Here is a 13,296-nt window from a genome sequence, read left to right on the forward strand (position 1 = left end):
GTCACGGGTTATTAAAAAATCGGTAAATTTTAAAACTTTATCATAGCGCAAAAACGTATTTTCAAAACCTTAACATTTAAACGACATAATTTATTCAAAACATAATAGTTCCAAAATACTTATCCAATGAAATAACGAAGGAAATAAAATAACTTCAATTACATTGGCTTAAAGTTCAAACGTAATAACTTTAAATAAAAATTCCAAGTTTGACTCTCATCATCTCTCAAATCTATCATGCCTCAAAATCATATGTAACATCATCTACTCACATATAACACATTATATCGCCAGTAATATCATTCACAACACAAAAATACAAACACATATGGGGTAAGCTACCGATAAAACAATAATAATATTAATAAGATATAAACACATTGAATATAAATCACCTCATACCCAATAGTTATAACAACAAGATTCTTAATCCTCTAACATAACAACTTAATCATAATGAATTACTCAATTCTCGATCTTTGATCTTCAATCCTCGATCATCGATCCTTGACCCTTGAACATTGATGTTATCACTAACATCTCACACATAGACCCTTGGTTTATCCACTGATTAGCGTCTAAGCTATCTACTTACTATAACCATTATAGTAACACCGATATCAACATAACATCACTTTGGGCATCTCACATACCAGGATCATCATCATAGATACACCGCCATCATGACTATCCTAGTCATGAACAACACCATGAGCATCACTGTACCATAACACTATAGTGGAAATAATCAGTCTCACTTGTACCTTACCTCACCCGCCTGTAGTCGCTCCTACAAACCAATATGTAGCTTTCCCTACAAATACATCTGAGTAGTCCTGCGAACCAGTTAAGGAACATGTAGTCCTACCACACAAAAGGAACACACCATCACCTCCACACAAGGAAGACTCAATATCCGAACAACCCTTCTGATGCACACAAGGGAAAATGAAGCACCTATTCACAGATAGCACCAGGATTTACTAGGTACAGCTAGTAGACTTATCCTCTACTCTCATGTTCATCAACCACATACTTGGTACACCCCAACGCTTACTCATGCTCTAATCTCAATCACAAGTCAAAATTGACCTTAAACACAAGTATTAATCTTATTCTCTGATTATCATCAAAATCCATAACTCCTCAAGCTTGTTCCACATTCATTCTTCATCAAAACACACTATTTTAGTACAAATACTCTAAGATAATCGATTATCATAAGTGACAATCGATTATTCTCGAAACATACACATGTACACAAATTATCCTGTGATAATCGATTATCACTTAAGATAATTAATTATCTCACTGGTTCTACACAGCAAATCATCAAAATTCATCACGCATGAAGGGATAATCGATTATCATCCATGATAATCGATTATTTCCGAAATCATACTCAAAACCAATGCACAAATAATCACTAGTGATAATCGATTATTGCTAAATTGAAACCCATTCTGGACAAAATTCAAGTGTTCAAACACATATACATTAACCCTAAATCACGAGGGAAACTCCCCCAAGACCTCATGAGTGCATTCAAGCCTTACATACCCTTATGAACAAACCCTAATACATACATTACATCACTTGAATCATCCAAAACCCTTCATTATGCAAATTATAATCCAAACAAACCCAATATTCTACATATGATTATCATATTATCTTGGTTTAATACATCATTTGGTCTCTACTTTAGGGGTTTGGTTCAAAGTGATCCTACCTTTTAAAAAAGTTCAATAAGGCCCCATATTTCGTTAAAAAATGTTCAATCCGGTCCTTTTCGCTCATGTCGTTAAAAACATAATGGTGCAATGTGGCGTTATGAATATGTGGCACGTTTGAAGAGGTTGCACTGTGTAAATATTTTAAAAAAATTAAAATGATATGTTAGGTGCAAATCTCAACAGCCACACCATCTGCAAATCTTTCAACCTGGTCCAAAATCACTCTCTGATCATGATGGAATGACAACGCCATTGCATTTGCATCAGAGGGCTCCACCTCAATAATCCTCACCTTTGGATTAACCCTCTTCACATAACGATCACCGCAGAGCAGATAACTCACGTTTCCAACAACTTCCTAGGAAGTTTTGCCATCATATTATAAGCTCCACGAATCTTAAATGAGAATCCAGTGGGTAGTGAAGGGAATCCGGTGATACCCGGGAGCGTGGGGGAGCCACTAGCTGGGTATCCTCAACGACGACGGTAGTGGGGGAGGAAGAATGTGCGGCCTCCGGCGGCTTGTGTGCGAAATAAGAAGCAACCCTAAGTTACATTCTAGACAACTCGAGAGAGTGCGCAAGAGAGAAACCACCACTTTTTGTCCTCCACCATGAGCGTAATGAGTAATAGGGAGAAGATTGTGAGTACCAAGGAGTTGTGCAGGGGCCCTTGTTGCAGTCATAGGATTTTCTAGGAACCAAAGGGCCTTTAAAGAATTCACTGGAAAACCCAAGTAAGGGGAGTTAACTTTTTGATGTATTGATTGAGCATGATGTGTTTCTTTTGAAACTTATTAATCTTGAGAAACTATGTGGATAGATCGTATACCCAATTGGAAGGTTGTGGGTTGCTAAGGAAAAAAATGGTTTGGGATGTTATTCCCAAAATATGAATGCACGGGTTGAAGGATTACAGTGCATGTGGTTTTGTAGTAAGGGAAAAGTGCATATCGTGAATCTTTGGAGGGTAGCCATAGGTTGGCTAGGTTAAGAATGTAAATAAGAGTAGGAAGTGTTAACGTGTTGTATGAGTGAAATATGACAATAGAGTGCATTGATGATGGGTTGTGTTCTCAATAGAGATACCAACATGGGTTTATGGGTATGATAAATTATTATTTTGTAATTGCATGGAATGTTTGATGGGTATTAATAGTGTAGACGTTGGAATCCAGAGAGCTAGAAGAGGTTCTTGATATTGACATTTAATGGTTTTCGTGGTACCTATCTTGGGAGGGAAATCATAATATGGTTAATACCAAGTGCATGAAATTGTTGTTGTGCATGTGGTGCTACGTCCCTTATTGATAAGTAAAGTACGCAAATGATATTCTGGGATTGCATGGGTGAATTATAAGAATGGTGAAGGGTTATAGGCTAAGGTTTTCGTTGTGTAGATTTTAAATTTTGGGTATATAAAATAGGTCTAGGGAAGCTAAAGGAATTTTCTTTGAAGATATAAAGATTGATGAAAGAGGTGTAGAGGTTATCTAATGGTCACGGTTTTGTTGTTAATAAGCAAGGATTCTTTGTTTTAGTTATATTGATGTCGTCCTAACATTGAAATATCTAGTTTTATGGGTTTCGAAAATTATATCATTTTTGAGTTATTATTGAGTGTAATAGTATATAGGATGATATAGGATGTGATCTGGAGGTGGGTGTATAAAACTAGTGCATTGTTTGGTGATATAGGGTGATATAGGGTGGAATAGTATATTGGGTGATAAAGCCATTTTCGTTTCTCTCTCTACATTTAATTCTTCAAACAACCATTTACGTTTCTCTCTCTGCATTTAATTCTTTCAGCCACCTATTCATCAAACTGCACAACTCACTCAGGTTTGGCCATTGTAGCATTTGCATCGTTATGTTTTTAACGGTGTGAGCGAAAAGGACCGAATTGAACATTTTTTAACGAAATATGGGGCCTTACTGAACTTTTCTAAAAGGTAGGATCACTTTGAACCAAACCCCTACAAGTTGGGACCAAATGATGTATTAAACCTATTATCTTTATGACATATATTTGCATGATAAAACACTCAATTAACATAACTTTGTTCCCCCTTAGCATCAAACCCTATTATGGGATAATCCAACAAAAACATACATACTTTCATAGGGAAAATTCAACATAAACATGATATAACCTAGAGTTGTCAAAACGGGCAATCCAGCTCGACCCGGCCCGGTCCACCACGAGTTGGTCACTTAGTGAGCCAACTCAACCCAGCTCATTTATTAGCGAGTTAGAAAAATTTGAACCCGGCCCGACTCACCACGGGTTGGTGGGTAAACGGGTTGGCTCACTGGCTCACTTAATTACAATTTTTTTAAATAAAAAAATTACAAACTTTCTATAATTCAAATCTAAACAAATTTCACACCCAAATTTCACTCCCAACATTGGTGTTTAATTAATTTTGAAAATAAGGAATTTAAATAATTTTTTGAAGTAAAAACAAAATAATAAATATTAAGTAGGTGGGTTGGTGGGCCAACCCGGTCCACCACGAGTTCAACCCACATAAGCCGGGTTGAAATGAGCCGGGTTGAAATCTGACCCGCATAAAAAAATACAATTTTTTCAAACCCAACCTGGCTCAAACCCGTGGTGGGTCGGGTTGACCCACGGGTTGTGACTCATTTTGACAGCTTTAATATAACCCCTATCACCATGTAGAACATATTCCCATACATCCACATGCACCAAAACATTACCTTTCAAGATAATAAAATACAAACCCTATTCATCATACAAACAAATAAGAAAACAAACAATGGTAAGTTTTCTCATACCTTGGCCAAACCTAAATCTTTATCTAAACATTAAACTCAATTACCAAATAGTTCTTCAAGTCTCACAATCATGTTATTTCTTAATACCATAATTTTCTTGAGTCGTACATGCCAAATCTCTTTTAATCTAGTTAATATCTTCTCAAATATATTTAGATCTCTACAACAATCAAATATATCTTGCAGATATTGGATTATTTATAAAATAATTGGAGGATATTACATTATCATAAAGAAGATTACAACAACAGAAAAGTTTGAAACAAAGTCCAATCTAGTTTCTATATAAAGAGACTTAAGGAAACACATTAGTGGAGCTTAGGAACCCTTTGGGGGTTCAAATTTCTTCCTCTTTCTCTTCTCTCATGTTTTCCACCTTCTCTTTTTCAGTTTTCATGTTTTTTCTGCACTCCAAAGATTATTAAGCCTCTAGGTTGACTGTACTGTAATTTCTTAAATGGATTCTAAGGTTAAATGAATAAATTCGTTTGTTCTTTTTTATTCTTGTTGTGATTTATTTTTATCTATGTCTTTTGCTTCTTAATCAAGTAAAAGTAATGATTTTTACATTATACTACAAAAATGGAGGCATTTTCGACGACCCGAGTTTGTCGGAAACAACAAAAAAGCCGTCGATAATGCCTATTACCGACGGATTAGCGACGGTCAGCTGGTCGCCGATAAATCGTTACAAACTAAGAAAGTCGTCCAGGTAAATCAAAACATACACCCCTAGAACATTATATTTTTTTAAAAGACAAGCAAAAGTATATCAGAAAAGGAAAAGGCATGAATTTAAACACTTCTCTAGAAAATAAAAATTAAAGAATGAGATTCAGGGCCAAAACAGAAGTACAACTGACCAAAGTCTAAAACAAAGAGTGTCTTATGTGGGAGCAGTCTCAAAACTAAATGTCTACATAAAACTTTAAGAAGAAAATGCCCTACAGTTCTTCAAGCCCTAGAGAAAAAGAAGGGGAGAAATGAAGAAAATTGAACAAAAAAAAAGAATACATAAAATTAGACATGGCTTTGCTTCCCTAATCAAGTCAATTGCACTACACTCATGCCAGCCAACTAGTTGCCTCATGTAGCTGCTTGAATTGGTCCATTTGATCTAAATCCCTTCCACAATATCCGCCCTGCCGCAGCCACGACCTACAACAAAATTTAATTACAATTGTTAATTAAAAATTAAAAAGTAATGGGTGGAAAATATCAAAAAGTTGAATTGGACAAGATGGTAGAATATTTCCCCTTCCCAATCAGCTCTACAAAGCCTAAATCAAAACATAACATATCTCCCAGTCTTGAAGAGCCAAAAGAATCAAGTTCAATGACTTCCAAAATATCAAGTAAAACTGTAAAAACCAATAGCCTAATACTATTAGACAGCTCATACATCCATCAACACTTACACAACCAATTCAAACACTTCCAGAATATCAACAACAAAATTTTACTACACTCTTTAAGGTTTTAAGATCGAAACACCAAATGAAAAACATGAGTCATAAATTGATGAGGGATGCAAGGTCATTTTTTTATTAATGAAATTCTCACTACCAAAAAAGAAGAGAGATGGCATGTCATCTACGACCCATTTTCATGAAACACACTGAGAATACTTCTCAACCATCACTGTAGTAAACATACACAAAACGAGGTAATAGCCATACTTACAAAGGACTCATTTTACAAAGGAATCATCAAAAAATTAAATGACACATGAAATTATTAATTACAAAGGAATCATTTTTGTTGTTATTATTATGAATTTCATTCCATCTAATTAATATGCAAATACTAAATTCATACTTACAATTACCTCCTTTAATAAAATAATCTTAACACACACAAAATAGTGCATCACAATTAATGCAATTAATTATTTATAGAGAAATATAATTCATCATACAATATACAAATTAAAATAGAAAAAATATCTTAGGAAGTTAAACAAATTGCTCTAATCATATATAATAAATAAATAAGTTATTTAATGGGCATTTAATTCTTTTAACATTATTTGATTAGTATTTTATTATTTGTCATTTCAGTATATAAGTCCCTGCTGAAGCTTAAAAACTCTTCACATATGTGATGTCTCTACTTCTTCTAACCAACACATCATCATTTTGACACAAAAGTGTGTTATCCTTGTTGGAGAGTTGGTTTTAGGAAGAGAAAAAACATGACAGGGTTTAACAGAGTTTTAGCCTATCTTCTTGTACTTCTCTTGGTAACAATCTTTGTACATATTTATAGACATGCATTTCTTCTCCTTCTTCAATGTTGGCTTTGCATTACATATTAAATTGTTGACTTTTGTTAATAAATGTAGACGCCATTGCATTCTGAGAGGGCTAAACCTTTATTCTAATTGCTAGAAGAAAAAGAAAGCATGTGAAGTGGGAATGCAACGTATTTGGGAACACATTCAATTCAGATTCACACTTGAGTGACTGAGGAAATCAAATTTAATACAATCAAAGACGAAACAAGTATTACTGCAAGAACACAGTTTAGAATATAACATATCAAAACATAATCATGATTAAGAACTCAAATTAAAGGGGAAAAAACTGAAAAAGAAAAGGATAAAGATAATGGTGAAATTTAAAGTGAAATTACCTGAAGTAAACGCCTGAGTGGTCTTGGTGGGCCACGAGAAGCATGAGAATGGTGCTAAGGTGTTTGCCTCCATGCCACTTTCCCATCACTCCCGGCACTGATTTTGTACCCAGAAACAACCAGCTCCAAACACACCACAGTTCTGGCTTCTTCTGCCACACAACAAACCCTCCCACTTCCCATTTCTTTTGCATCTTCTTCACCTTCACCATCTTCTTCTTACTCACACATTCTTCACCTCCTGAAAACTCTATTGACCCTTCATCTACATCTATTGAAGGTACAATATACAACTAGAATTAGTTCTATTAGACACAATAAAAAATTATCAATAATAAGCAAGTTGTCAATAAAACAAATGTAAAATGAACAATGAGATATGATTTATATTGATGATTATTGTAGTACAGTGGGAACCATAATCCATAATAAGCATCCTTGCCATCGAAAGATATGAACCAGTTCAAAATTCAGAAGAATTTTCCAAATCAAAGAGATTAAAACATTTTTTCTTACTAACTTTAGGACAAAAATCATGTTTGAAAGAAGCAAATAAAGCCAACAATTTTCTTTTCATTTCATACACGAAATTCATCGGCCAAAACACAAGAAAAATAAAGAAACCAAGATGAGAAACTGCACTGAAAATAATTCTTTTCACATGAGCATAACAGAAAGTTCATACAGGGTATTGACAATAATAAGAAAAAAATTATATTTTTCAATCTGCTAAAGTTTCAATACAAGACCAAAACAGATCAAGATAATTAATCAAAGACAACATGGAAAGGCAAAGAAAATACTTAGTTCCGTGCAGACGCGCCTAACCTAGGCTCTGAATACCACTTGATAGCTCTAGGTCGAGGCGGATCGACGAGGAACCATGGAACTGGCACAGGTCGAGCTAACCGAAGAAGAAGAACAGCGGATGACAGACAACGAAGGAAAACCCTAGATTGAGTGGTTTGATCGGTGTAGATTCTAGGGTTGGCGATTTGGGACGTTTTGATCGGTGGAGAGAAAGGATTCCACGATTGAATCGATGGAATGGAACGAAAAGAGGTTTTAATCGGGCAAAAGTGAAGATAGAACGGTGAGGATAGGTTATTTAATCGGTGAAAAGTGGATTCTATGGTGGATTAGGCTAAGGTAAGGGAGAAATGTACGGGAGAATGAAGATCTAGAGACTAACTGTGGATGGCAGATGAAGATCTGAGGCGGAAGAGCTCAAAATATGGATCGGAGACGAGGGGAGGTTCGAGAGAAAAAGAGATGTGTGCGGGTGGATCTCTCGAGAATGGCTGGACGAAGATGTGGTTCGCATATGATGAGGCATCGCTGGCATTACCGAAGGGCAAAAGCTCTCGGTATTTAATTTCACCAATACATTACCGAAGGCCTAAAGGTCGTCGGTTATAAGCCTTCGGTAATTCACGTTTTTATTGTAGTATAACAAGTTAGGATGATGTTTTAAATCTACATAACATATCAATCATATGAGTCCAAGGGTTTTTATTTTTAATTGAGAATTTACTTTGGTTAAAGTTAGAAGCTTTCATGTGATTGAATGAGCTTTTGCCAATAATTGAGAATGTACTTTGATTAGTGGTAAAAACTTTAGCAATAATTAATCAAGAATGTACTTTGGTTAATTAACTTTTTACTTGATAAAAGAGGTAAAAGAATAGACATGATTTGACTACTTCGGCTTGTCTGACTTCTTCGACTCGGCCACATGCCAACCAGTATGACCACCATTACCTGACCATAAGTCGGTTTGTCTGACAACCTTTCGAACTAATAAAGTTGATGGCGTATTACTTTGTAACTTGGCAAAATTTTAATCAAACAACTAGATCATGAGGTAAATGGATCATTGGACTCACCTAGGCCTATATAGACGAGGATCTACAAATGTCATAATTATCCTATAAATAATACATCATCGAGGTAAATAGTTTAAATTCATTATTACACTATTAACACTTATAGTTATCTGACGCATATAACCAACTTGGATATTAGAGTGTCTTCTACAGACATACCCCTTCTAGTCTTAAAGACACATAAACCTATAACATATCAGTTTGAAGAGTAAAAATCTTTTTGCTACAAAAAGTTTAAAAATTCTTCATAACTCGACTTGATAATATATATATATATATATATATATATATATATATATATATATATATATATATATATATATATATATATATATATATATATATAACCTTCATATTTATATTTGGATATAAAAACAACTTGGGGTAATTTTTAAATATTTATCTATAATTAAAAAAGGTTATTTCTAAAAGTTATTGTAAGTAAAAAGGTTAGGATTATTTTTTAAGAGAATATTTAAATTTTATTAAAAAATATTGTAATACGTTATCACTATTTTGAAAAAAATAATTAAGCCAGATTGTTTAATGATAATGACATTTATATACATACAAAAGGAAAAACGACGTGAAATTCATAGTAATGCAATAAATAAAATAATCTACTGATTTGTATAGTTTTGATATCTGATTATTAGTGTTGATATCAATTATATATATCTAAATTTGGTTGTTTCTAATGACAATCTTTGATTAAATATCATAAAACTTTATTTTTAATGTTTAAAACTAAAAATCTTGATTGGATAAAATAATATATTTTTATAAAAAAATTTCTTAAAATCTTTTTGAAATCTAATTGAATATATCTCTTGAAACTTTATGGTATACGGTTTTACATACCGGTTATAATTTATTAGAAACGTATATTGAAGTCAATGCGTAAACTATTCCTCAGGTTTCACAGATATTAGAAAAGGCCAAAAAGAAAATATTAGAAATGTAAGATTGTTTGAGATATCTTACGATTTAACGATAATAAACATCGTGAGATGACCGAGTTGGTCTAAGGCGCAAGATTATATCCCACCCTCAACATAACTCGTAATTTGTTTCTTTTGCTTTGTTTTTTCTCCTCTTGCACATGTTGCAGATATTATAATTTGGTCTGGTTGAACAGAAAACACTGTAAGATTACAACCTTCGGTTGTTGAGCATACTATAACATTTTTGGTTGTTAAATAACTTATTTTGAATTGACTTGTTATTTATTTTAAATCACTATCTTTGTCTTGCAACCCCTTTTGATCCGTATGCTACCAGTGCCAAGTAATCATTGGTGCCTAAATTTAAAGCTTGCATCATAGCAAATGATAAAATATTTTGTATTCACACTTGTATCAAAATGAATATGATCGATGTTCTTGACCATGTCCAAGTCACGATGTATCATGTTACCATCCTATCGTTTTGCAGTAAGACTTTCGAGGAAGCACCTACGTTATAAAGTTCAATTATTTATGCTGATATTCAATGCTCATAACTAGTTGCTACTTTTCTTTGCAACTTCTGATTATTAAAATAAACACAACAAAAAACTATTCCCCAAAGCTAGTAAGTAAAATGAGGAGTACCCTCTTTAATTAAGTTCCTCCCATTTATATATACACTAACATAAGCCATAAAAGTTTGCCTTCCTTAGAGTGTCATTGCAGTAACGTAAATCTAGCTAAGTCTGAGAAAAATGTATCCTGCAGTGGATGAACATGATGAGGCATATGAAGTTCATCACAGCCATCCAAGCTATATTGTTCCAGTGGTGGTTCCTCCAACTTATGCCCGTTCCCATATACCATCTTATGCACCTCCATATATCAGCAACAGTGTTAGGGGTCCTGTGATCAGGACACAGCGATGGTCAACTGGTCTTTGTCGTTGTCTTGATGATCCTGGAAACTGTAAGACTAAGAGCTCATGAATCAATCATGTGGGTTCATTATTTTTGTTTTCTTTACAAGCAATTGACATAGTATGGTTGTTTGTTGTTGTCTAAGGTTTGGTTACTTGCTTCTGCCCTTGTGTTACATTCGGATTGATAGCAGAAATAATAGATAAAGGCAATAGAAGTAAGTTTTTCTGCATTAATCATGAGTACAATATATATTCAAGGTGATGACTCATAATGGTTATATGTACTGCTATTTCTCTTGTCTTTTTCTTGTTATATATGCAGCTTGCACTTGTAATGGGGCTATTTATGCTACCCTGCTATCTCTGAGCGGGTTTGCATGCTTGTACTCATGCTATTATAGGTCCAAAATGAGGGCACAATATGACTTGCCAGAGGCTCCATGTATGGATTGCTTAGTTCATTTCTGCTGTGAAACCTGTGCTCTATGTCAGGAGTATAGAGAACTTAAAAACCGTGGATTTGATTTGAGCATAGGTAATGCTATCTTTAACTTTGGCTAACAAATATACTTTGCATCTCATCATCTTTAAGATCTCTTTGTTTATCTCATGTCCTCTCAAAATTTGATTTCGATGTATTGAGGGTAAGAATATTAGTGAATTGTCAGACACCATATGGGTTTTCTGCTAAATAATGCGTTTGAATAGGCATAATCAGTATGATATTGTAGGATTTTCATTTGGACAAACTGCATCCACAATTTTAAGATAGTATACTTTCATTGAATCTGATTGGAAGGATGCAAAATTGCATGTTTCTTTTGCTGACAGGTTGAACTTTCTTTTTTACTGATTGGAACTATTCTATTGGTCAAACTTGCTTTGATATAATCCTTTGTCATCTTTCTCCCTCTAGATCTTACTTTTGAGCTAGAGTAGTTTATTGCTATATTTTTCTGGAACTTGTAAGTAGAATATTTTGACAACATACTACCATGAAATTTACCAATTTACATATGTTTTTAGTTCTAAACATAAATATAAAATTTCAAATTTTGATCTTTAAACTAAAAAAAATAATGAATATAGTATTTTTAATCCAATTATATCAACTTTGTTTTTTACATGCTAAATGGTATTTTAGATTACCATTTAAACTGTTGCAATCATTAGATACATTATAACTCAAAGTCAATATAAAATATTGTTTAACATACAAAAATGTTAACATCGTTTTATCTGTTCATTTTTTAGGTTTTGAGAACAAAATATATCAAAGTTTAAAATATGAATGAATTCTAATTTTACATCTAAGTTCAAGGTTGTGGTGTGATTGTTTACTCTAAAAGGTTTGATAATCAATGTATAATTTTCCTTATTATGCTGAAAACTAAAACATAAAACTTCACCTTTGTGTTCTTAGCAATCCTCTCCCATTTCAAAGGATAAGAGATAAAACTAACTTGTTCTGAGGGCAATGAACTGAAATATAGGTTGGGAAGCCAACAGGGAAAGGCAAGGGCAAGGAGCTATAATATCACCTGTAATATCACAGTCTATGACAAGATGAAAAGGGAAACATCTTTAGGAGCTTTTTAAGGCAACCCTCGTAGCAGTTGGTGCTGTTAATTTCAACTACTTGATGTTTATCTTTTGTTTACTGGTTGATTTCAGTGTTTTGTGTCTTTGTGCACATAGTAGTGTATCTTGATGGATATACCACCTATCGAGACAAAGGCTGTGATAAGAAGGTTATCAATTGTGTATTAAATGACTTATTAGTAATGATTGCTAGCTTTTATAGTCAGTTTATTACACTTGGAACAACATGTGAGTATCTAATCTAAGGCTTTAACATTAATAGCATATTTTTTTATGTAACTTTCATGAAAACTAAACGCAGAGATGTAAGTGAATATAATATGAGTCTAGCAATCTATCTTGAAGGTTTATATATTCGGCCTACTCATGCATATCATAAATATAAGCCAGATGCTACAAATCAAGGCAACCATATAAGGAATAAGCATGTTGCCCAGAGCTAAGCTCCTCAAGAGACCCAAACAGTACTCTCCCTATTGATTTTGTCAAAAACAGAATGTCCACACATACACTCCTCTGACACTATAAATGCAAAAACGGAAAATCTCACAAAAACGGAAATCTTCTAAGATCCTCCGATTTCTCTCTCCGTAACTAATATGCTACTAATTTGTGTCCACCTCAGTCCCCTTACTTTTCCTCCTAACTAAACTTGTCTCCATTTCCTTTGCTCCTTCATTTCTTGGCCTAACGTATTTTCTGGCCCATCAGATATTTGGGTTGTATCAATACCGCCCTCTTGAAAGATAGTCTTATCCTCAAGAC

General features: G+C 33.9%; 1 protein-coding gene across 1 annotated transcript; it reads left to right on the forward strand.

The window, feature by feature from the left end:
• The first annotated feature begins 10,672 nt into the window (after positions 1 to 10,672).
• Positions 10,673 to 12,746, forward strand: LOC108342735 (cell number regulator 2). Its single transcript, XM_017580526.2, has 4 exons — positions 10,673 to 10,976; positions 11,073 to 11,144; positions 11,252 to 11,464; positions 12,423 to 12,746. Exons 1-4 carry the CDS (start codon positions 10,763 to 10,765, stop codon positions 12,497 to 12,499), a joined length of 576 nt encoding a protein of 191 aa, XP_017436015.1. The 5' UTR covers positions 10,673 to 10,762; the 3' UTR covers positions 12,500 to 12,746.
• The last annotated feature ends 550 nt before the right edge of the window (positions 12,747 to 13,296 follow it).

The sequence above is a fragment of the Vigna angularis genome, chromosome 1, assembly GCF_016808095.1.
Source record: "Vigna angularis cultivar LongXiaoDou No.4 chromosome 1, ASM1680809v1, whole genome shotgun sequence".
In the NCBI taxonomy this organism is placed as follows: domain Eukaryota; kingdom Viridiplantae; phylum Streptophyta; class Magnoliopsida; order Fabales; family Fabaceae; genus Vigna; species Vigna angularis.

What these genes read in the sequence shown, in the direction of transcription:
- LOC108342735 (XM_017580526.2), top strand. Translation starts at nt 10,763, where the DNA reads ATGTATCCTGCAGTGGATGAACATGATGAGGCATATGAAGTTCATCAC. An exon ending in TCTTGATGATCCTGGAAACT is followed by an intron (nt 10,977 to 11,072) that starts GTAAGACTAAGA and finishes TTGTTGTCTAAG; the next exon opens with GTTTGGTTACTTGCTTCTGC. An exon ending in AATAGATAAAGGCAATAGAA is followed by an intron (nt 11,145 to 11,251) that starts GTAAGTTTTTCT and finishes TTATATATGCAG; the next exon opens with CTTGCACTTGTAATGGGGCT.